The following is a 23,407-nucleotide window of genomic DNA, read 5'->3' as shown; positions in this document are numbered from 1 at the left end:
AATAAGGAAATTATTAAAACTATTGGATATCATTAAGTGAGCCAGTCTCTTACCCTTTTCCAGCTTTCTTTGTCTTTGTCTGACAAGCTTAGACTTTCTCCCATTTGTTAAAGCATCAAGTACCATTTGTCTTACCCAAGGTGGTCTGGCATCAGTTTAGGGAGGAAATAGACCTAGGACTATCGTAGGGTCTAAGTTAGCTTCAAGGTTTTTGGGGTTTTGTTTTTGTTTTATTTGGGGGGGCTTGCATTTACTTGTTTGATGATTCTAGTAAGTATGGTCATAGGGATCTTTATTATCCTTTACTTAATATATATATTTTGCAAGTATGTCTCTTGGCCCAATTGTATACAGTGATTCTTCTAAAGATTATTACAATTATGCTAATACCCTGTCAGAAGAGATTAAAAGATGGAAGAGTATATATTACTATCTTTTGTATAATTAATTGACTAGGTAGAGCGATTGAAGGAAGTGAAATAGTGGGTAGGAGAGGAGGGCGTCTAGGTCTAAGTATTAAATATTTAATAAGGGAATTTATGGTGCCTCCTTGAGGCTATTCTACTAGGTTGCCAATCTTAGGTCTAAGTCTAGTCACAGAGGACTATTAAACACTTTTGCTTTGAGGTATATAACTGTCCCTAACTTGTGGATATATGTGTAAGCCCGACCCTATATCTAGGCTCTTTAGCTTCGTTAGAAAATGCACCATCTGAAATGGAACTAGGTAGTCTCATGTGATAGGAAAGATTTGAGTAAATGATCTTTAACCGACTTGTCAGTCTTCTTTCAGAGTAATGAATGGCTGCATGGATTGTGTTGGTACTGGCAGATACTGTAGTGCCATTGACTTTAGTGTCCTTAATTAGCTTAAGACTTTCAATAGAATCTGCATCAGCTGTTTTAATATTTATCAAACTAGCATTTGTATCAGACGCTAGTAGCCTATTCTAGTAATAGTTTCATTCTTGTGTTATTAGGCTTATATATTATGTTACTGAGAGACATTTGGATAGTGTAGCTGTGTTACCATCAATTCAAATGATCAGTACAGTCAAAAGGAGCCTTGGGTTCTCAAACCAAAGTAAACTATATACCCAAACCAACAGGGTATGATGATTTGCTAGAAGAGAAGACAGTGAAAAATAATCATAAGGCCTTTAGCACCACAGTTCTCAAGTGAGGGCAATTTTTACATTCTTATTAAAAGAAATAGGACTCAAAACTGCAGATGTAATTAAATTGTACCAGAGTCTTCAGAAAGCCTATGTGAACAAAAAAGCAATGTTTGCAATTAATTGCAGTGATCTTGTGGGCTTGTGCCAACACTTTAACTTATCAATATAATAGTGAACTGCACTTTGGATGTTACATTACTGATTCACAGTCAGGAAGACACATCCTTTAAATTGTTTTTCCAAAATGTAAATATAAAATAAGAAAATGATACTGGTAGCCTTCCAAATTGTCTAAGTATACTCCTGGAAAGCTTATTCTGAAGACCAATTGAAAATATCTAATGTAATGTCACAGTATTTTGGCAGACAAAGTATCATTTATTATTTCTGTTCCTATTTTAACTAAAGAGAAATGTCTGCATTATTCAAAATGCAAAATTAAGCCTTGGTCTTGAACTGAATGATGTCAACCAACCTTAAAAATTAGTAACAGCTACCTACTTCTCTCCTGGACATTTTTGAAAGGTATTAAACACTTAAGAAAAGATTTTTTTTTTCCCAGCCGCCATACATCTTCTTAGTTACCTCTGAGTCTCCTTTGCTAACACTTTTCAGAAAGACCCTGACTTCAGATCAAAGGCAGTGAAATAAAAATAATAATAATAAATAACTCACAAAAAAGAAGAGTGCTTCTAAGTGAGATCAGTGATTTCCATAATTTGTTCTAGTGTGTGTGTGGGGAGCCCATTTTTACCTCTTTGTTTCGTTTTTTTCTGTTTTTTTTCCTTTTTTTAATTTTTAATCTTCATTTATTAGATAGACAGCCAGTAATTGAGAAGAAGGGGGAAGAGAGAGAGGAAGAGAGACAGCAAGACACTTGCCACACTGCTTCACCAGTCACAAAGCTTTCCCCCTGCAGGTGGGGGATAGGGGCTCAAACCTAGGGCCTAGCACATTGTAGCATGTGCGCTCAACCAGGTGCACCACCACCCGGCCTCCTTACTGTTTGTTGTATCTATCAGTCTCCAAGGATGCTTTTGTAAGACCTGGATATTCATAATTTACAGAAGCCTATCAGCATCTCTTGTATGTGAATTATCTACTACTACACATGAACTTGTGGACTTGCTATCAATTTGTCAGAATCAATAAACTCAATGATTTTTAATTAATGGGAGGAGGGGAGCTAGGTAAAAAATAGTTTAAATTAGCATAAGTTTTATAAATATGACAGCACTTTTTGAAGGCTCTGTTGCCAGCACAGTGTCTGACATTAGGCTGCAGATTGCAACTAAGACAGTTGATTGTGTTTGCAAAGGTCAGTCTAGGTTGCATATGCTAAATGAGGCAGGGAGTGAGGGCGAAGTATACTGAAAATTGTAGCTTTTTTTTTCCTTCTTTTTTAGTAAATGAATCCCCCAGGTGCAGTTTCTATATTTGGCATTGAGAATCTCTAAACAGCTCTTTATGCAACCATGCGACCCTTGTTAGAATATTTTTCCACAGGAAAGAAGTGTAACATTCAGGAAAAGAAATCGATTTGTCCCTGTCCTTGAGACTACCTACAAGTTAGTCGTATATTTGTCTGCCTGCCTCTGAATTTCTCCTAAGAGGGTGAGGTAGTATTATGATAGTAATGGTGTAAATTGGAAATGAAAATCATCCTGGGGGGAGGGGATAATGCATGGTGGTGTGCCTGGTTGAGGGCACATGTGACAGTGCACCAGAACCCAGATTCAAGCCCCTGGTCCCCACCTGCAGGAGGAAAGTACTACAGCTCGCTCGCTCTCGCTCTCTCTCTCTCTCTCTCTCTCTCTCTCCCTCCCCCTTCTTTTCACCCCTTCCTTTCAATTTCTGATTGTCTCTAATCAGTAAATAAAGGTAATAAAAAATCAAAAATAAACTAATAAAAATCACCTCTGCCTCCTAAGAATTTACTGGGAAAGCTAGTGGAAAACAAATTAACTAACCTTCTCTCTGCCTCTCTCCCTCTCTATCTCCCGCTCCCCCCTCTCAATTTCTAACTATTCAATAAATAAATAAAGATAATAAAATTTTTTGTAAAAAAAAAAAAACAGAAAAAGAAAGAAAGAAAGAAAGAAATTAACTAACTTGACTTTGACTGTGAATTTCCAAGTCTGAAATGTATGGAGAAGCCTTAGGAAAGTAAAGTGACCCAAAGGGCAGGTGTTAGGAAAAGTAGTGAAGTATCAAAGACAACGGTAACCTTTAGAACAGAAAAATCACTCACTGCCTTTTGAACTTTTCAATGTACTGTATTTCACAATAGAGATATGGGAAAATTTTCTGAGTCAAAGATAAAAAAATCAAATCAAATTCAGACTAGGGTGATCCTAGAATCAGAGTCACCATGTCAAAAGGGTCATAGTATTTATCCAATTATTTATCCATGATCTACTGGTTCCCACAGACTATGTAATTCTTTTAAATATTTTCTAGTGAGTTCTATGTATATATTCAATAACTAATTTCTCTTGTGCATCATCATAACGTAGATGAAAAACCCACAACTTTTTCTTTAATTTGCTGAATAACGATGTCAAATAATTACAAAATTACCATAAAATCTATAAATAAAAAAACCACTTTTGCCCTCTGAGGTAAAGCTGAAGCCTAGAAGAATACTTTGCAGATAATATCCATAAAGAAGTAATTGTTGAGTGGGAGACAGCCCATTCAGTAGAGCACACAAGTTACCGTGTGCAAGTTCTTCAGTTTCAACCTGGGCACCATAGCAAATGGGAGAAATTCCATGAATGGTGGAGCAAGGATGTGGTGCCTCTCTGTTTCTCTCTCTCTCTCTCTCTCTCTCTCTCTCTCTCTCTCTCTTTCTCTCTTTCTCTCCCTTATTTTCTCTGTTAAAATATCAATAGAATGGGGAAAAAATTTAACCTAGGGACAGTGAAATCACAAATGCACAAGGCTTAGGTACCAAAATCAAAATAAGAAGGAGGAGGAAGTGGAGGTGAATGATAATAATAGCTATTGTTGTCTCCTACTCTCTCGTCCACCAAATGAGACACTGTCACCTCTAGTCAGGTAACTGTCATCTCTCTTATGTTCTTTCATTTTGACAAAGGTCTCTAAATATTTTATTTATTCATTTTTAATGAGAGAGGGGGCAAACGCTAGAAGAAGAAGAATGAGAGAGGGAGAGAGAAATAGAGAAGATTGGAGCTCAGCTCTGCTCCGACTTACAGTGATGCCAAGGACTGAACCTAGGACTTTGTAGTCTCAGGCATGAAAATCTTTTGCATGACCATCATGCTGTTTCAAATCTTCCTTTCATCTGTACTTTGACATTCTTCTTAAGTGCACTCTCATCCTTATGCCTCAGTAAACTCAGAGCAGGCTGAACCTGTACTCATTACTTTTTTAACTAGTTGAATTCTCTACTTTCAGAGGGTAGGAATGATACCTTAGCCACCCATGTATGCTAGACCCCATTCAGAACCTGGGACATGGGAAATCAGTGAAATGCCTGTTATGAAACTGGATTGTAGGGAAAATGCCACCCTGCATTAACTCTCATAACTTTCTTCACACCTAAGAAAAGTTAGATACCTTCTCCTATCAATTGTGCACACACACAATGAGATTGCGACTAATTCACAATAAGATAAAAGATTTTTGTGCACTTAAATTCACTGAATAAAAAATTTTAATTGGCTACTTATTCTGGTCTGATTTGACACCAGTAAGCAGAAAACACCTCCAGCCCATAAGGATGAATGGGGGTGAGGTGGGGGAAATTTAATGTTCTGTTTCCACTTGAAAATAGACAGTGGAAGTCATTCAAATAAAAACAGTTCTAACTCTATCAATGCCCTGTTCTGTGCCCTTGCCACACTGATTATTACCTATCATGACATCTCTGTATCTCTGTCATTATCTTTCTCTCATTCTATGTCTCTTCCTTTTTCTCCCTCATTTCTGCCCAGTTTATGGCTCTTCCCACGTTTTGGTCACTGTCTACTTTGCCCTCATAAAATTTTTCTCTTCTGGGTTCTCACTTTTTTTTTTCCACATCTATTGAGTAGTATTTGTTTCACTAATTGAAAGCTACTTCTAATACCCTGTGCAAACTAAGAATATTTCTGATGCAAATACAAGTAACTGATTTTCAAGTACTTACCCTTCTGTCTACTTAGGAGATGATGACTTGTTATCCCATTCTTTGTTTAGTGTATGCTTATGCTGATGCATTTAAGTAAGATCAGACAATCAAACAGAAACATGTGAAAGTAAGACAGGACACTAAAACAGATGTTTAGCCCTTTTATATAACAAAATAATTCAATATTCTTGAGAGCTATCTGCTTGAATTAAATATTAGTGAAGATACAATTTTATAGTTGTTTTGAAGAATTGTCTTACAAGTAATACAGATAAAAGTCGTAAATGGAACACTTATCTTCACATTCTTTACACTAAGTACTTTCCTGCCCACAAAAACAAAATAATGCAGTGTTCTTTCAAGGAATAATATTTGACACTGGACCATAAATGAAGTATTTGGGAACATTCATTTAACTTGAATACCAATATGAAAATAAAGTACAGAGCAGGTAAAGCACTTTTTTTTATATCCTAGACTGAGAAACATAAAGGTCCAAAGTCAACAAGTTCTACATTATAGCTAACTTTTGAGTATGTTCATATTTTTGTGTTATTTTACCAACCGACAATAACTGAGCTTTATTGTAACATGGCTCTTAGCAACTGATAAAAAAAAATTATAGGAAAACTGTCACATAAAATGGACAATCTTGTCCAGTCTTCTTAATGTATTCAGTAATGAAGACCTACATAAAAATGTTTTCATGAAATCATTATGAAGAGAGATTTTTGTCCCCTACTTTCTTGTAACATAATTTTAGCCATAACTCAGAACTGTGAGCAACCACTAAAAATATGTTATGAGACGAGGGTATGGATCGGAAGCAGAGCATAGACTTTGAATGGATAACGTCCTGGATTAGGTCCCAGGGATCAATATTTAAAAAAAATAAATATGATTACTGCTGATGTTGTAACTAGATACTTAAGGGGCTTTGGGCTGCAGCACATGAAGGATTCACTGCAGGGTGCCGAGAAAGGGTTTAAACAATTAGAGGCTTTATTTGGGTGAACTGGGTAAAAGGCAAATATTTAGGTGCTGCAAAATAAGCAACTCCATTTAAAGTTAAGCAAAAGAGAGGTTTGTTCAATAAAATCAGTGAGAATGTGAGGGGAGAGGTCTAGCTAGGAAAATGGGCAAAAGTCCAAAGTCAGCAAACTAAGTTACCCCAAAATCGCCATGTGAAAAGACCAGGATTAATCTGTAGCCAGGGCAAATGGTGAGCTGTTCTGCAAGTCCCCGCCATTTACACATTCCCTAGTGAGTGTGCTCTGCCTCAGGCTGACTCTATTCGTATGGTAATTGTCCCAAACTCCTTTTGGGGTCTAAACAATTCATTGCCCCACCTGCAGGGGGAAAGCTTCACCAGTGGTGAAGCAGGGCTGCAGATGTTTCTGTCTCTCTCCCTCTCTATCTGCCCCACCCCTCTCAATTTCTATTTCTAACCAATAATAAATAAAAATAAGTAAGTCATTGCTTATCTATTATTAAAGACTTTTCTTTAAAAAGGTAGCAGTTTGGAAGTTGGGCGGTAGTGCAGCGGGTTAAGCGCACGTGGCGCAAAGCCAAGGACCGGCTTAAGGATCCTGGTTCGAGCCCCTGGCTCCCCACCTGGAAGGGAGTCGCTTCACAAGCAGTGAAGCAGGTCTGCAGGTGTTTCTCTTTCTCTCCCCCTCTCTGTCTTCCCCTCCTCCCTCCATTTCTCTCTGTCCTATCCAACAACGACAACATCAATAATAACTACAACAATAAAAAAGGACAACAAGGGAATAAATAAATAAATAAATAGCAGTTTTCCTCTTCAAATCTTGAACCCCTACTCATGCATCCTCAGTCCAACTGAGAAAACTCAGTCTATCAGAAGACTCCTGCTATTATCACATTTACCTACCAGCCAGCATTTGTTATATATATATATATTCATCTCATAACTCTTTGTGAAGACCAACTCCTTTACTTACATACTAAATTCTGTCTCTAAACCATTCACAGAAGATGTTGCACACTGTCATGACTCAAGAGGGCAGTTTAAATAAGGATTCAAACCATTCCAAATCACCAGCCTTTAACAATCTTGAAGACATACGCACGCTTCAGTTTTTTAATGTAGTTCATTTTTATGGTGACTTCCTTCCTGAATTTAAAACTTTAGCCAACAGTTCTTGTGTAAACAGTCAGTGGATCATGAGAAAACTTGCAAGACTCTCCCTGATAACATTTTGTTCCTGTATCGTAAGACTTGCAAGGCTATATTCATTATGCAAATACAGACAGTTTTCACCTCTGGTATAATATCCTTGTACATAAAACTTGCACTCTCCTTTTTTTCCCCCTCTCTATCTCTGCATCATGATCAAATTTACGCTGGTCTCTGTAATTCATTTCCTTCCAGAAAATATCTACAAATGTTTTCCCCTGCATTCCACTGTATGTCCGTTGATGGATTCTCACTTGCTGTGGCTCCCCAGTTCACCATCCTATTGCTGTGAATTGCTCTTCCTTAATGAGACATTATATCCTTTGTCTCCAGAGCCCAGAGGCCCTTTTCACTTTGTTTTCTTCTGTTTACCATTCTTATGAATAGTTTTAATGTTTTTAGTATTTTGCTTAGCAGCTTTCTGGGTAAACTTTACTCTATCTTCCTTCATAGATTCTTCAGGAGGTGGGAAAGATTGAAATGCATTTGCCATTTCTTAAGCCTGTATATTCTGTTGAAGTTCTTTAGCAAAATGATTTTGTAAGTCCTGAGTATAGACACCATTGTCACTATATACACATCACAGTCCTTACTTCTTGATTTGCTATGTTACAGTCTTCAGTGATGTCAGGTTTCTTAAGTGCCTAAACTTGGTGTGTTTTTTTAAATTTATTCACACTCCAGTTGTAGTTCACATTTTATTTTATCTTCCTGTGCTCCTTGAACTTCTGTATCATATCTATTTCATCACTGATTATTTCATCAGAGTCCATGACCCACTTCCTGCCAAGGATGGGGTTGGGGGTGGGTGGAGAAGATATTCTCAAAGTCCACCATCTCTCCAGAACCCAGCTGTTTACATTTTTAATAGGAGGAAACAACTATCTCTCTCTTTTTTATTATTCTTGTAATTAATGTCATCGTCATTGGATAGAAACGAAGAGGAGAGGAAGACAGAGAGGGGGAGAGAAAGATAGACACCTGCAGACCTGCTTCACTACCTGTGAAGCGACTCCCCTGCAGGTGGGGAGCCGGGAGCTCGAACCGGGATCCTTGATTGGTCCTTGTACTTAGCGCCACCTGCACTTAACCCGCTGCGCTATCGCCCGAAGCCCAACAATTATCTCTCTTAACACCGCCAGTCCATGCATCTGCTCCACCTACTGTGTTCTTGCTTTTACTCTCATTCTCTCTTTGACTGTAAGAAAATCAGAAAATCTAAGTTAGAATTAATGGTGTATGCTAAGCACAACTCTTTTTTTGGCCAAAGTTCAACAATTGCAAAACTTGAGATATTTCTCAAACCTTGTTTACTTAATACCACATTCACAAATTTTATAATATCTACATGCAAGTTTGTGTTAAGAGACTAGGCAGCTGTTCTTACTAAACTCTTTGTCAGCTTATCTCCTGAACATACCATTGGACTGAATTCCACAGCTTCCTGGGAGTTAGGTGCTCCATTCAGTTCCATTCTAGGCCATGAATTTTGGGCAAAAGATGTGCCCACTTGGTGGCCTCACTCTCAAATAACTTTCACATGTGATTCTATATCCTGTCATTAAAAAATCACAGGAATAAATGAAGGGAAAAGAAGGGGATTCCAAGCTAGAAAACAATTTAAGTTAGTAAACTTGTCTCCACACATAATCAATAGAGAAAGCTTCATAAAGAAAAAGTGGGGTGGGGGGAGCAGGCGGTAGCGCACCATATTACCAAGTGCAAGGACCCCGGAGCAAGGACCCCAGCTCCCCAGCTGCAAAGGGGGGGGGTCGCTTGACAAGTAAAGCAGGTCTTAAGATGCTTTTCTCTCTCCCTTTCTACCTTCCCTCCTCTCTCAATTTCTCTCTGTCCTATCCAACAATGATAACAGGGGGCCAGGTGGTAGCTCAGTGGGTTAACTGGCACAAAGCACCAGGACCAGCGGATCCCAGTTTGAGCTTCAGGCTCCCCACCTGCAGGGGTTCGCTTCACAAGCGGTAAAGCAAGTCTGCAGGTGTCTATCCTTCTCTCCCCCTCTCAGTCTTCCCTCTTCTCTCCATTTCTCTCTGTCCTGTCCAACAACAATGAAACAACAGTGACAGCAATAAGAACAACAATAACAATAACAACAATGATAAAACAACAAGGGCAACAAAATGGGAAAAATGGCCTCCGGGAGCAGTGGAATGCAGGCACCCAGCCCCAGTGATAACCCTGGAGGCAAAAACAAAGAAAACAATAACAACAACAAAAATAGAAAAATAGTCACCAGGAACAGTGGATTCATGGTGCAGGCACCGAGGCCCAGTGATAACTCTGGAGGCAAAAAAAAAAGTGGATGTCACTTAAGTAGAAGTCTATACATATTTAAGAATTTTCCATGAAAAGCACTGCCATTTTCTACTTGATTTTGAAAAATCATTCAGAAAGCAAATGTGTAACAGATGACTGAATAACAGAGTTATTGGTGATATATTCATTGGAATGCTACTCATTCATTAAAATACATGTTATTTTTTGAGACAAAAATGAATGAATAGTAACTGATGTTGTATAGAAAAAAAATAAAACTTCCATTGGGCTTTTGTTGTAGGGCTTAACATAATGGGAATTTATTGGATACATAATGACACAATGGAAAAATAGGAGGCAAAGGTACTTAGAAATATGGCGGGAATCACGAATCCTTAAACTTAGTTCACCAGCATTCAGCTTCAACACATGCAGGTCCTGGGAGAAAGAGTATCCTTGGTTCCAGAGAAGATCAGACAGAAAAGGAAGCAGTGAAAAGGAAGATAGGATAGCTGAAAGAGCAAACAGGAAAAGGGCCGAATTTCCAGCCCCTTGGTTAAGTAAGTTCCTATACCCACAATCCCTTGTGAGGTTACGTACGTGCTTTTTTTTTTTTTTAATGTTTTTGAAGTCTTTTTATATTTTATTTATGGATAGAGACAGAGAGAAATTGAGAGAGCAGGGGGAGATAGAGAGGGAGATACCTGCAGCCCAGCTTCACTGCTTGTGAAGCTTTCCCCCTGCAGATGGTGGCCAGGGGCTTGAACCCAGGTCCTTGTGCACTGTAACATGTGCACTCAACCAGGTATGCCACTGCCTGGCCCCCAAACATGCTCTTGACATCAGTCTGATATCAGACATATTCAAATTATGTTGTTGTCCCATAATCTCTTTTGCTCACCATAAGTAAATCAGGTGTTCCCAGCAGTGTTGCTAAGTGGGATAAATAAAGAAGTGAAAAATATTTACCAGATGGTTTCACTCATATATGGAACAGAAATCATTTGCAAATAGGCTTGCAAATCATCAAACAAAAAAAAAAAAAAAAAGAAAGAAAGAAGAAATGTGGCAGACTAATCAGTTTCTCCTCCTCAAAAATATTCATTGACTTTCCAAGTAAGAGCAACTCAGGCTTGGATACAAGTTTATTACAAACACCATGAGAAGAAATACTTCTGGGGGTTAGTAGAAGAGAATGTTAAAATTCTCAAAAGTCATTGTCCTCTGAAGTATTTCCAGAAGTAAATACTTGCTGTAAATGCGTTCTAAGAATAAATTGAATATGTAAACAATGTCTATGACCATCTACGGTTAATGCAATGTAAACAATGTCAATGACTATCTACGGTTAATGCAGAAATGCACTCCATGTGTGCCAGTACTCCATGGTCCCTTTCTCCTCCAAGGTGATCATAATGGGTAGCACTTGGCAGTAGCCCTTGGGTAGCACTCATTATACTCATTTTTCTAGAAAAGTAAACTGAGGGGCTAGGTGGTGGCACACGTGCAAGGGGAAAATTTTGCAAGTGGTGAAACAGGGCTGCAGGTGTCTCTTTATCTCTCTTCCTCTCTAATCTCCCCCTACCCTCTGGATCTCAAACTGTCTGTATCCCCTCCCCCCTCCCCTCCCCCTCCCCTCCCACTCCTTCACCCTCTCCCTCTCCCCCTTGCTCCCTCTCTGCTTTTCTGTCTCCCTGTCCTGAAAAAAAAAAAAATTTTCCCCCTCCAGGGTCATCACTAGGGCTTGATGCAGGCACTACGAATCCACTGCTCCTGGCAGCTATTTCTTTCTTTCTTTTTTTATCAGATAAGACAAAAGACTGTTGAGAGAGGAGGGAGATACACCTGCTTCACCCCCTTGTAGGTGGGGAGCTGGGGGCTCAAATTTGCTTCCTTGCACAGGTCCTTGCAGATATTACTATGTGTGCTTACCGGGTGTGCCATCTCCCAGCTCCACCCTCAAAATCAATTTTTTAAAAGAATTTATTTATTTATTCATGAGAAAGATAGGAGGAGAGAGAGAAAGAACCAGACATCACTCTGGTACATGTGCTGCTGGGGATTGAACTCAGGACCTCATTCTTGAGAGCCCAATGCTTTATCCATTGTGCCACCTCCCGGATCACCAAAATCAATTTTTTAAAAAGGTTTTTAAAAACGAATAAATAAAATAGAATTCTAATGAATATAGGAAATAGACATGTTGTATTATACTCAATGAGCTTGCTCCAAATAAGTTGTCTTTTTTTAGCACAGAACGTACAAAATATGAAGCTTATTATTTCAATGAATGACAAATTTTCAGGATCCAATTCACATACAGCAAAACTATGAAAACAAGAACTCTACACACTTTTTTTTTTGGCCTCCAGGGTTATTGCTGGGGCTCAGTGCCTGCGCCATGAATCTACTGTTCCTGGAGGCCATTTTTCCCCCTTTTGTTGCCCTTGCTGTAACCTTATTGTGATTATTATTTGCCTGTCTAGCTTCGCGGGCAGGAGACAGAGAGATGGCCAGGGACTCATGGCTGAGTGGTACACAGTTCAGTCTTTATTCATGTGGAACGCAGCACAATCTAAACTATCTCTAATCACAATCCTGTCCTTATATATCCTGAGGCGGAAGTGTCAGGTCCGAAGAGGATGTACCTAGGATAGGGGGTGGGGAGAAGAAAAAAATGTGCAAAACAGTGAGGATTAAACCAATGCCCTGAGGCAGGGCGGTGCTTAGTTAACAGTGGTTATGTAAATAGAATACAGTGTTAAGCAGGGGAGATTAAACCAATGAAACAGAAGGGGTTTTAGAAGCAGAATTAGAAGCATACCAACAATTATTGTTGTTGTTGATGTCCTTCATTGTTGCATAGGACAGAGAGAAATGGAGAGAGGAGGGGAAAGCAGAGGGTGGAGGAGAGAAAAATAGACACCTGCAGACCTACTTCACCTGTGAAGCCACTCCCCTGCAGGTGGGGAGCCGGGGCCTTAAAAAATACTTTGATTGGGCTCCGGGCTGTGGCACAGCAGGTTAAGCGCACATAGCTCAAAGCACAGGGACCTGTGTAAGGATCCTGGTTCGAGCCCAGGCTCCCCACCTGCAGGGGGTTTGCTTCACAAGCAGATCTGTAGGTGTCTATCTTTCTCTTCCCCTCTCTGTCTTCCCCTCCTCGCTCCATTTCTCTCTGTCCTATCCAACAACAATAATAACAACAATACAATTAACAACAATAATGATAACAGCAACGATAAACAACAAGGGCAGCAAAAAGGGAAAACAATAGCCTCCAGGAGCAGTGGATTCATGGTGCAGGCACCGTGCTCCAGAAATAACCCTGGAGGCAAAAAAAAAAAAAAAAAAGTTTTGATTTCAGAGGCCAGGTGGTAGCGCAGCAAGTTAAGTGCACATGGCACAAATCTTTAAGGACTGATGTAAGGATACCAGTTCAAGCCCCAGGCTCCCCACCTGCAAATTGGGTTGGTCGCTTCACAGGTGGTGAAGCAGGTCTGCAGGTGTCTTTCTCTTCCCCTCTCAGTTTTTCCCTCCTCTCTCAATTTCTCTCTGTCCTCTCCAACAACAACAGCAATGGCAACAATAACATTAACAACAACAACAAGGGTAACAACAAGGGCAACAAAATGGGAAAAATGGCCTCCAGGAGCAGTGGATTCATAGTGCAGGCACCAAAACCCCAGCAATAACCCTGGAAGCAAAGGAAAAAAAAAAGTTTGATTTCAATAGCTACAAACTCCTTATGACTATACAACACAATCAGAAGAATTCAGCATTGTTAAAGTTGGTTGATCAGCAGAATGAAAGAGACTATGAAGTAAGAAAAATGTTGTGGATGGTGGTTTTAAATGCAAACACAAAAAATATAGTTTTTCTGATTTTCATAAGGCCATACTAACCATTTCTTCCCTGTGGTAGTTACTTCTAGAAAATGCAAACATTTCAGTGACTTCTCAGTCACTTTCTGTGTTAACATAGGAAGTGCTTCTACTTTCTAGCACTGATTCTGAGGTCAAGGTCCATGTGGTAGTAGGTTGCTAAGGGTAGAACTGAGAATACAATTTGGCCATCTTTCCATTGGCATCCACTAAGCTGTGCAATGCTTCTCTAGTGGTCTTCAATGTCAAGCATGTCTCATTTTCACCCATCAGCACTCAGTGTGCAAGCTATAGTAGAGCCTGGGGCCTAAGACCAACTTGCTGAACATAATTCTTGCTACTTACTTTTGCCTTCCATAACTCCCATAAATGTCTTTTGTGGGCAGTTCTAACTCAGAAGCACAGAAAGAGGAAACATAATTCCAACTGAGATAAATTAACACACAACATAGTCACTATAGTTAAAAATGAAACTGAGGCATTGTTCTTTTTATTAGTGACTTAATATTTAATATTGATTTGCATTTTTATGTAAATATTATGAGATAATAGGGGTACAATGCCACACCATTCCCATCAATAGAATTCTATGTCTCCATTGCTTCCATTGGAAACTGCAATAGTTTTCCCAAGGTCACAGATATGGCTTTGTATCTATAACTATCTATCTATGTGTCCTTTTTTTTTCTCACTTTTTTCTATGGTTCTGCCTTCATTTCCTTTCTAAAGTCACCTCTATATCTATTACTACTTCTGAGTGTCCTTTCTTTTTTCCTCTTCTTGGTAAAATAAACAGTGCCTGACTTCCTTTTATGTTTTTCCAGATTCCTATGGCATCTTTATTTTTTATTAGTGATTTTATATTGATTTATAAAGTTGTGAAATAACAGGGGTATAATACCACACCATTCCCACCACCCGAGTTCCGTGTCCCCATTCCCTCCACTGGAAACTGCAGTGGTTCTCCCAAGGTCACAGATAGGAGTTAACTATTATTTCAATATATATAATATATATATATGTACATATATATATATATTCCCATTTTTTTATGATCCTGCCTTCTCTTCCTTCTAAGTCACACCTACACCTATGACTATTTTTTAACGCCCTTCCTATGTTCCTCTTCTTGATGGAATTGGAGTTCAGAGCACTCTGGTTATCTTTCCCTAGCATTTCTCCCTCTCTGAGGGTATGGACCAAAATTCTTTATGGGGTGCAGAAGGTGGGAGTTCTGGCTTCTATAATTGCTTCTCTGCAGGACATGGGTATTCTCAGGTCAATCCATACCTCCAGCCTGTGTCTAAATCTTTTCCTAGTGGGGTAGGACTCTAGAGAGGTGAGATTCTAGGACATATGGTGAGGTCATCTGCCCAAAGAGTTCAGGATGGAGTCATAGTAACATCTGCAACTTGGTGGCTGAAAGACAATAAGATATAAAGTAGGAAAAATTATTTAATAAACAAGAACCAAAAAGTAGGAATAGAGCAAATGAGAATAGGAATCCTAGAGTGGAAAGAAGCTAGAAAATCTATTTTAGGTATGTTGCTAAGGGTCCATGACTTCAGTAATTTTTTCATGAGCTTGATAGCTAATATGTAAGTCGACTTAAAATAATATCTGAGAAGCTGGTGTCAGAGTTGAGAATAGAACTAGAAAGCTGGATTAGGGCAGAGAGTAACTCTAAAACTTGAAAAAAGTATATAAATACAATTCAGTGTTTACCCTATCAATCTGACATTGGGCCCATATATTCACATTTAGCACAGGATCCTGCACAGTCTCTGAGTCCTTGACAGTCTGTGCTCACAGTTCATGGTCACAGCTGGGAACATTCTAGGCTGCACTCATTTCAGGACCAGTCTCAAGTGGCAGAGTAGTATGACCCATCCTCCATTCAGAGAGTGGAGCAGTCCCTACCATTGCTACTTTATAGTGAGGACAGTGTCCTGGAGTCCCACTAAAAGGGCTTATGATGATGTTCCTGATGAAGAGGATTGAATCAGAAAAAGAAGGGGCAGCTATGTATAAACATGGACAAATAGTTGTAGTGGTGATGATTGGCCCATGTCTACAACCTTAGGGGAACTGTGGTGGTTTGCAGTGGGGAGACTGAAGATTCAGAACTCTGGTGGTGGGAATGGTGTGGATTCAAACCCCTGTCAACATGTAATTCTGTGTCAGTCCAAGTTCAGGGCGCCAGTATGCTGGGCTAGCTTCGCAGGCAGGAGACAGACGACCAGGGACTCATGGCTGAGTGGAAAGCAGTGTTTCTTTATTGACGTGGAACACAGCGCAATGTAATCTATCTCTACTCACAATCTTGACCTTCTCTATCTTTCCTCTCTCTCCTCCGGCAGAAGAGTCAGGAACAAATGAAATACGTAGGATAGGGGGTGGGGAGAAGGAAGAAGCGTGAACTAGCAAGGGCTAAACCAAAATCTCCCAGAGGCAGGGGGAGGGAGACCAAACCAATGTAACAGAATGACCGTGTAAATAGACCACAACATCAAGCAATGTAACAGAAGGGATCCCAGAAGCAGAACTAGAAGCATACCAACAATTCTGTAATATATAAATACATTTAAATAAATAAATAAATAAAAAGATATAGTCATTAGTAAATAGCATTAAATAGCATACATCATGGTGAGGTCAAGTATAGTGTGGTGAATCCTAACCAAGGGATTTTCAAAGTAAACCAAGCTCCCAAGTACCTTGGTTATAATAACAATTATCTATTGCCTTCTTAAACAGTAAGACTGTGAGGAACCTTCTCTATTCTCTTTAAATCCTTATTTCTCCCAGTCCTAGAATCTCTGGGACTTTTCTGAGGGATTATTCCTAGCAATTTCTCCACTCCCACTTCCCGCCTCTTAAAACCAGAGACCTGGTCTTTTACTGTGTGTTTCTGTGACCAACTATTTTCTTTAGTTTATAATTACACTCATTACCTATCAATATGATAGAGCAAAGGGAGACTTAAAAAAAAAAGTCTTAGTGTGATGCAGTCACATTTATTTATGTTTGCTTCTGTTTCCTGGATCTTTGAAACAGTCTCCAAAGTCCTCTCTAAAACCAGTTATCATGGAGTGTTCCATCATATCTTCTTAGATATGTTTTGTGGTTCCAGGTCTTAGACACCAGTTTCTTTATCTACTTTGTCACTCAATTATTTTAATCCTTTCCTTCTCCTAAATATATTCAAAGCCCTACTCATGCTATTAGAGAAAGTTCTGAGGGGGCAGAAGGTCTCGAACCTATCTTAAAAAAGTTAATGCAATAATTATCATAACAGACACAATTTTTAATTTCCTGGATCCATAAGAACAACAACAACAACAAAAATAGCTACAAAGTTGACACTTGGGTATTGTCCACCTAAGAGTTTGAACAGCTCTAAAGGCTTATGAAACTATTTTGGGCAAGAAGTAGCATGGACCAACCAACCACCACCCTCTCTGAACATCAGCAGTGTTTCAGGGCACCATCAAGCTCACTGTACCCAAGAGACACATGCTGGCCCCCCCAGAAGCCACTCAGTGTGCTGTGAGGAACCTGACCAGGGCCTGCAGTTTGGCACAGCTGGTCCTACTCTCTGAAAGCCCAGAATCTGCAGAGGGCAGAGGCAGCAGGTGAGTGACACTGCAGAGTAGTTGGTTTCCTAGTAACACCAGGCAGAGTTTAGTCCCTGGCTATTTCTGAAATAGCTAGTCTTTCCTCAAAGCCTTCATTATCTGTGGGGTGCTGCAAAATCCTCTCTGTGGTCTTTTAAGGGTTTCTCTGCATGAGCTCAGCTGATGTCAAGCCTCTACCCAGGTTTCTCTGTTATGAATTCATATCATGGAACAAGTAAATCACAATGTAATAGTCCCAATATTTGAATTCTTTAAGGCCTTAGCAATGCTTCTTTAAGACATTATTGCTGGAAACTAGTAAAAAAATAAATACTTGTCAGAACAGCCTAATAACTATATACCAGGAACAATGATAGACCAGCAAGCCAGTTCGGTCTTTTTCATTTCTCTGAATACATGGCAATGTGACTGTGCTTCTGTTACTCCTTTTTTTCTTTTCTTTTTTTATTGTATTTATTTTATTTGTTGGACAGAAACATAGATAAATCAAAATCAAAGGGGGAGATATAGAGGGAGAGGGGGTGACGGCATAATGGTTCTACAAAAGACTTCGTGCCTGAAGCTCTTGAGGTTCCATGTTCAATCCTCAGCCCCACCCTAAGCCAGAGCTGAGCAGTGTTCTGGTATTTCTCTGTTGCTGCCTCTCTCTCTCTCTCTTTCTCTCTCTCTTTCTGTCACATTAAAATAAAATAAATATTTAAAAAAATATATAAATAGAAAGAAAAGGGAAAGAGAGACACCCATAGCACTGCTTTACTACTGGAAATTTTTCCCTGTAGACGGGACAGGGGGTTGAACCTGGGTCCTTGAGCACTGTAACATGTGTACTGATTAATCCAGTGTACCATCATCCACACATCCTCACATTTTTTTTTTTGAGAAATTTTATTTGATAGGACAGAGAGTTAATTGAGAGAGAAAGGCAAGAGAGAGAGAGAGAGAGAGAGAGACCTGCAGCCCTGCTTCACTGCCTGTGCAGATATCCCCCTACATGTGGGGCACCTTTTTTTTCCCCTAAAGTTTGCTTTCTTAACGCAAGCTAGAGACAGAGAACCAGAGGCCCACTCTAGTTTGTGAGATGCTGGTGGTCAAACTCAAGACTTCATGCTTCCAAGTTACATACTGCATTAGCTCTTGGTCCCTGCTCCCCTGTTTCTCTATTCAGTGATAAGACAACATGCAATATAGCTGGATCAGAAACAAAACAAATCTATAGTCTGGCTAAATATTTGGTGAAAATAGTTAAACCTGGGACTCAAGTATTTCAGTGTTCTCTAGAAAGAATATGTTTAACTCTAGGTCAGTCAGGTTTCAATGTGAGTGAAGAACTTGATCTGTTACCTTCCATAATATTTAGGGAATTTCACTTTTTTATCTAAAGTTTCTTGTAGTCCTGTAAAAAGACAAATTTAATTGTTTGCCTTCCACAGATAAAAAAAAAAAAAACCTACATTTGTATGCTAAGATATATTGCTTCAAATTTAAAGTAGTTCTGTAATTTTGCTTCTAGCAAAATCCTTATCCGGAATCTGCAAGAGCAAGTAACGAGGAAATTGCTCAGAGGTACCATATTTCTAAGGGCTGGGCAGTGGCACAACTAGTTACCATGTTCAAGGTCCTGGGTTCATGTCCCCAGTCTCTACCTTCAGGGGAGAAGCTTAATGAGTAGCAGAACAGTGCTGACAGTATCTCTTTCTCTGTCTCTCTTTCCTTCTTTCTCTCTCTGTCTCTCACCTCTATAAACAAAGAAAAAGAAATGCCATATTTCCTTCCAAGAATTTTCTTGATAGTGTTATTGGAAGTTAAATACAATTTAAAATACTGCAAAAAAGAGAGAGAGAGAGGAGATCCCATTACTGTACTAATATTTCATTTGTAGTAACACCTCAATTTCTGAAAAGATGAGGAAAGAAATACTCTGTATCACTCATTTTTCTGCACAGTTGATGCAAGTTCTTGTGTGGAACTTTTTTTTAATTTTTTATTTGTAAAAAGGAAGCATTGACAAAAACCATAGGATAAGAAGGGTACAATTCCCACCACCAGAACTCTGTATCCCATCCCTTCCTCTGATAGCTTTCCTATTCTTTATCACTCCGGGAGTATGGACCCAGAATCATTATGGGATACAGAAGATGGAAGGTCTGGCTTCTATAATTGCTTCCCTGCTGAACATGGGCATTGGCAGTATGGACCCAGAATCATTATGGGGTGCAGAAGGTGGAAGGTCTGGCTTCTGTAATTGCTTCCCTGCTGAATATGGGCATTAGCAGGTCCATCCATACTCCCAGCCTGTCTCTCTCTTTCCCTAGTGGGACAGGGATCTGGGGAAGCAGGGCTCCAGGACACATTGATGGGGTCATCTGCATAAGGAAGTCTGGTTGGCATCATGGTAGCATCTGGAACCTGGTGGCTGAAAGAAGAGTTAACATATAAAGCCAAACAAATTGTTGACTAATCATGAACCCAGAGGATGGAATAGTGCAGATGAAGAGTTGAGGGTCTTCGTTTTGTAGTTAGTAGGCCTATTTTAGTTAGATTCCAAAGGGTCCATGACTAAACTTTGTTTTATGTTTCAAGACTTTAATAACAAGTACAGAATTAAGGTTGGTGTGTGAGTTACCTAGCAACCTGGCTGTGACCCCACTCCATCTTATAAGCATTAGGTTGGTGTGTGGGTTACCTAGCAATCTGGCTGTGACCCCACTCCATCTTAGAAGCATTAGGTAAGGAACTCCTGTGTCCTCCCCCCTGCTGAGCCTCTTCATTGGCCACAGAGAATAATTTTGTAATGAGGTTGACATTGAAACCAACAGGAAGAATGTTAAGATTACAGAAAACATTTTCCTTCCTTGCTTCCTTCTGTTCTTCTGCAAGAGTTATGGATATTTCAACCTCTAATTAATTACTGTGTAAATGGATCCAAGTTTCCCACAATGGTTTGTGAGCATTACTGCAGAGACTTCTACACTTTGATTGCATTGCATGCAAGCCCCATTGGAAAAATTAAATCAAACCAGTCAACAAATGAAGCACTCCCTAAATTCATCTTTTGAAACCCTTGGTAAGTGGCAATAATTGAAATTATAAGAGGAAAATATTAAAGTTTTAGTAAACCAAAGCTGCAGATGTGAACAAATTAAACAATGTGTGCTTACATGTTATACAAGATTTAAATCTGTAGTTTTGTCATTTCCTTTGGAAGTGTCTAAATTTAAGAAAAGACTCCTTTGACCGAACTCCTGATTTTAATTGAACAAACTATTTTCTACGTCAAAATGAAAATGAATTGACTTGAGTAGCCCTAAGAAAAATGCAGCACTTATATTTGATGGAAGGAGTCATAGATATATATAATTTATATTTTATATCTTATAAAGTTTTGGGAGAAAAATGCTGAATGGAGTTAAAATTCCTAGAAAATATTTGAACTACGCAACATTCTATAGTTGTCAATAGTTTCAAATTTAGTAACTATGAAAATAGTTATTATATAGTTACTCTATGCAGGCTATTAGTCAAGTATGATGCTCTCAGAATAGAGATGGAATCTTCTTTGTGCAAGACAGATGCCTATTTGTTAAGGATGGCTTGTGGGCAGAGAGTGTGGACATAGATTCTCAAAGGTCTTTCTGATAATGCAACAAATATTCTTTTAGAAATGGATTCTGGCACCAAAACAAGAAGGTATATCTTTTGAAATATAAGTGGAAAGGGAGTATCTGTAAGCCAGAGGACAAATACATTATTTAAAATTTTATGTAATTTAATGTTACTTCATTTTTGTTTTTCACTAAAACCAATTACTACAGTGATTTTTCACCCCTCAAAGAACTAAAGGTCTTTGTTTCTTAAAAGTTTACCTTTTGTGAGTCATTGATAATAATTTAGCAATACAGTTTCCATTTTGTGATCAACAGATACTTGTGTTAATAATTGTTTCTAAGAATCCTGTTTTAAGAACCTATTAAGTGTGTCTTTACTTACATATTTATTCACATTGGGCTGTGTTGTATTTTCAGTTGATTTCATAGGTGGACTTGATGCACACTCCTATTACCAGGATCATATTGAGTTAAAGCCTGTTAACCTGTAAGTAAAGGTGTGATGAGATGGAAATATTAATCCTTCTAACTGGGCCCAAACTAACCAAACCTGAAAGAATTTGGACCTGCTACTAATCACTGGTTTAATTTTCCACTCATATTTAAAACACACCTTTCACATGTAACCCAACATTATCATTATTATTTTCCATTCCAAAAAAAAAAAAGATTTAAAGTAGGTATTTCTAAAATGCTATTTTAACTTTCTTCCTTTCAGTAGTTGATAGCCAATTTGGGAATGAAGGGGGGAAAGTCAGTTTTGATCCAAAGAAAAAAGAAGAGTGATTTGCCTTGGGGTTGGCACAACACAGAGAATAATGTTGAAAGATGAGCTTAGAATTTAGTCTGCCAATATAGTGTCAGGGCCCTTCCTTGATTTCACTGAAACTTAGCTTGTGTAAGTATTATAGGCAGCAGAGGTAGGGAGAAAAATTTAGATGAAATGAGGTATCTATAGAAGTATATAAAGTACTTGTTATTATGCTGTATCTTTAAATATTATATAGATATCCATAGATAAAATATCCGTAGATAAAAGGAAGTCAACAACAACAAACAACTGAAACCGGACAAGATTCAGTTGAGGGGGCTGGGCGGTATCGCAGTGGGTTAAGCACACATGGTGCGAGGCACAAGGACTGGTGTAAGGATCCCGGTTCAAGCCCCCCATCTCCCCACCTGTGGGGGGGGCGCTTCACAAGTGGTGAAGGAGGTCTGCTGGTGTCTATCTTTCTCTCCCCCCTCTGTCTTCCTCTCAATTTCTCTCTGTCCTATCCAACAACAACAATAACAGTAATAACAACAGCGAGGGCAACTAGAGCAGCCAAAATGGGGGCGGGGGAGAGATGAGCCCCAGTGATAATCCTGGAGACAAAAAAAAAAATTGAATATGAGGAAATCTTGGTCACCTTATTGATAAAATAAGACAAGATTGAACATGCTCAGGGTGCTATGGCCATGACAGTAAGATACTAGACGATAATAAAATAGATACAATAACTCTAAGTAGTAAAAATAAATAAATAAAACAAACTATATGATATAACATCTCCCTTGAGTGAAGCACTTTGAATTTATCATCTCACTTAATTATCTGGAAAACACTATGCTGGACTAGTTGGCAGGCCCACTTTACAAAGAAGGAAGGACATGTGGTTCCTAGAGTAGAGCTAACTTTCCCATCCTTCCCACAATTGTTAAGAGCTACAGCTTTCTTGGCTGATGAACCACCACGATGCCTATGATGTAGACTGATCCAGATGACTTAAGTTCTGCTATTTAATTATAAAGGAGCAAACGATGTAACATCCCCACCCGCAAACCCTGGGTATAAGAAGCACATAGAAAGTTCTTACCTGCTGCCTGTTTGCCACAGTGGTTCCTGCCTAAACCTGCCTAATATGGGGGCTGAAACCCTAAAAAGTCTACACTGATTCGTCCATCTCTCCAAATTACATTGACTTTTATTCTAGTAGAATGATCTAAAGAAAGCACCACTCACCGACTATACAAATCAGCACTGTGCCTGTCACGTGATAAAAGCTTTAATGTATGTCAGTGTCTTAAAACAAATCTAATTAGAAAAAAGCATTCATCCTATGTAACACTCTGAGGCTAAGTAGTCGCTACCTCCTGACTCATGCTACTGAATCCCAAGGGATTCACTTCAAAAGTTGATCATTGGAGATCAAAAGGAGGGTACTTGGCAGGAACTGTGAAAATAGAAGAGATCATTAATGTACTGACAAAAGAAGAAAGAGAGAGAGAAAGAAAGAAGAGAAAACAAACAAAAAAAAGAGATGGAGGGAGAGAGGAAGGAAGGAAGGAAGGAAGGAAAGAAGGAAGGAACGAAGGACGAATGAAAGAAGCAGGGCCTGGTACCGTGCAGCAGATTAAGCACACATGGCACAAAGCACAAAGACCAGCATAAGGATCCCTGTTCAAGCCCCAGCTTCCCACCCGCAGGGACTCGCTTCACAAGCGGTGAAG

The 23,407-nt window shown here is 39.2% G+C and overlaps 1 protein-coding gene and 1 pseudogene across 1 annotated transcript in view; one reads left to right on the top strand and one right to left on the bottom strand.

The window, feature by feature from the left end:
* Positions 1–23,407, top strand: part of NKAIN3 (sodium/potassium transporting ATPase interacting 3) — a 185,950-nt gene that overhangs the window by 150,764 nt on the left and 11,779 nt on the right. Inside the window, exon 5 of the mRNA XM_060202332.1 lies at positions 21,335–21,404. Coding sequence (XP_060058315.1) covers positions 21,335–21,404 — 70 coding nt within the window. The remainder of the gene's footprint in view (positions 1–21,334; positions 21,405–23,407) is intronic.
* Positions 7,437–8,353, bottom strand: LOC103117286 (zinc finger CCCH domain-containing protein 8-like; annotated as a pseudogene).

The sequence above is a fragment of the Erinaceus europaeus genome, chromosome 1 (assembly GCF_950295315.1).
Source record: "Erinaceus europaeus chromosome 1, mEriEur2.1, whole genome shotgun sequence".
Taxonomy (NCBI): domain Eukaryota; kingdom Metazoa; phylum Chordata; class Mammalia; order Eulipotyphla; family Erinaceidae; genus Erinaceus; species Erinaceus europaeus.
Note: the sequence above shows the minus strand (reverse complement) of the source record. Positions and strands in the feature narration are given on the sequence as shown.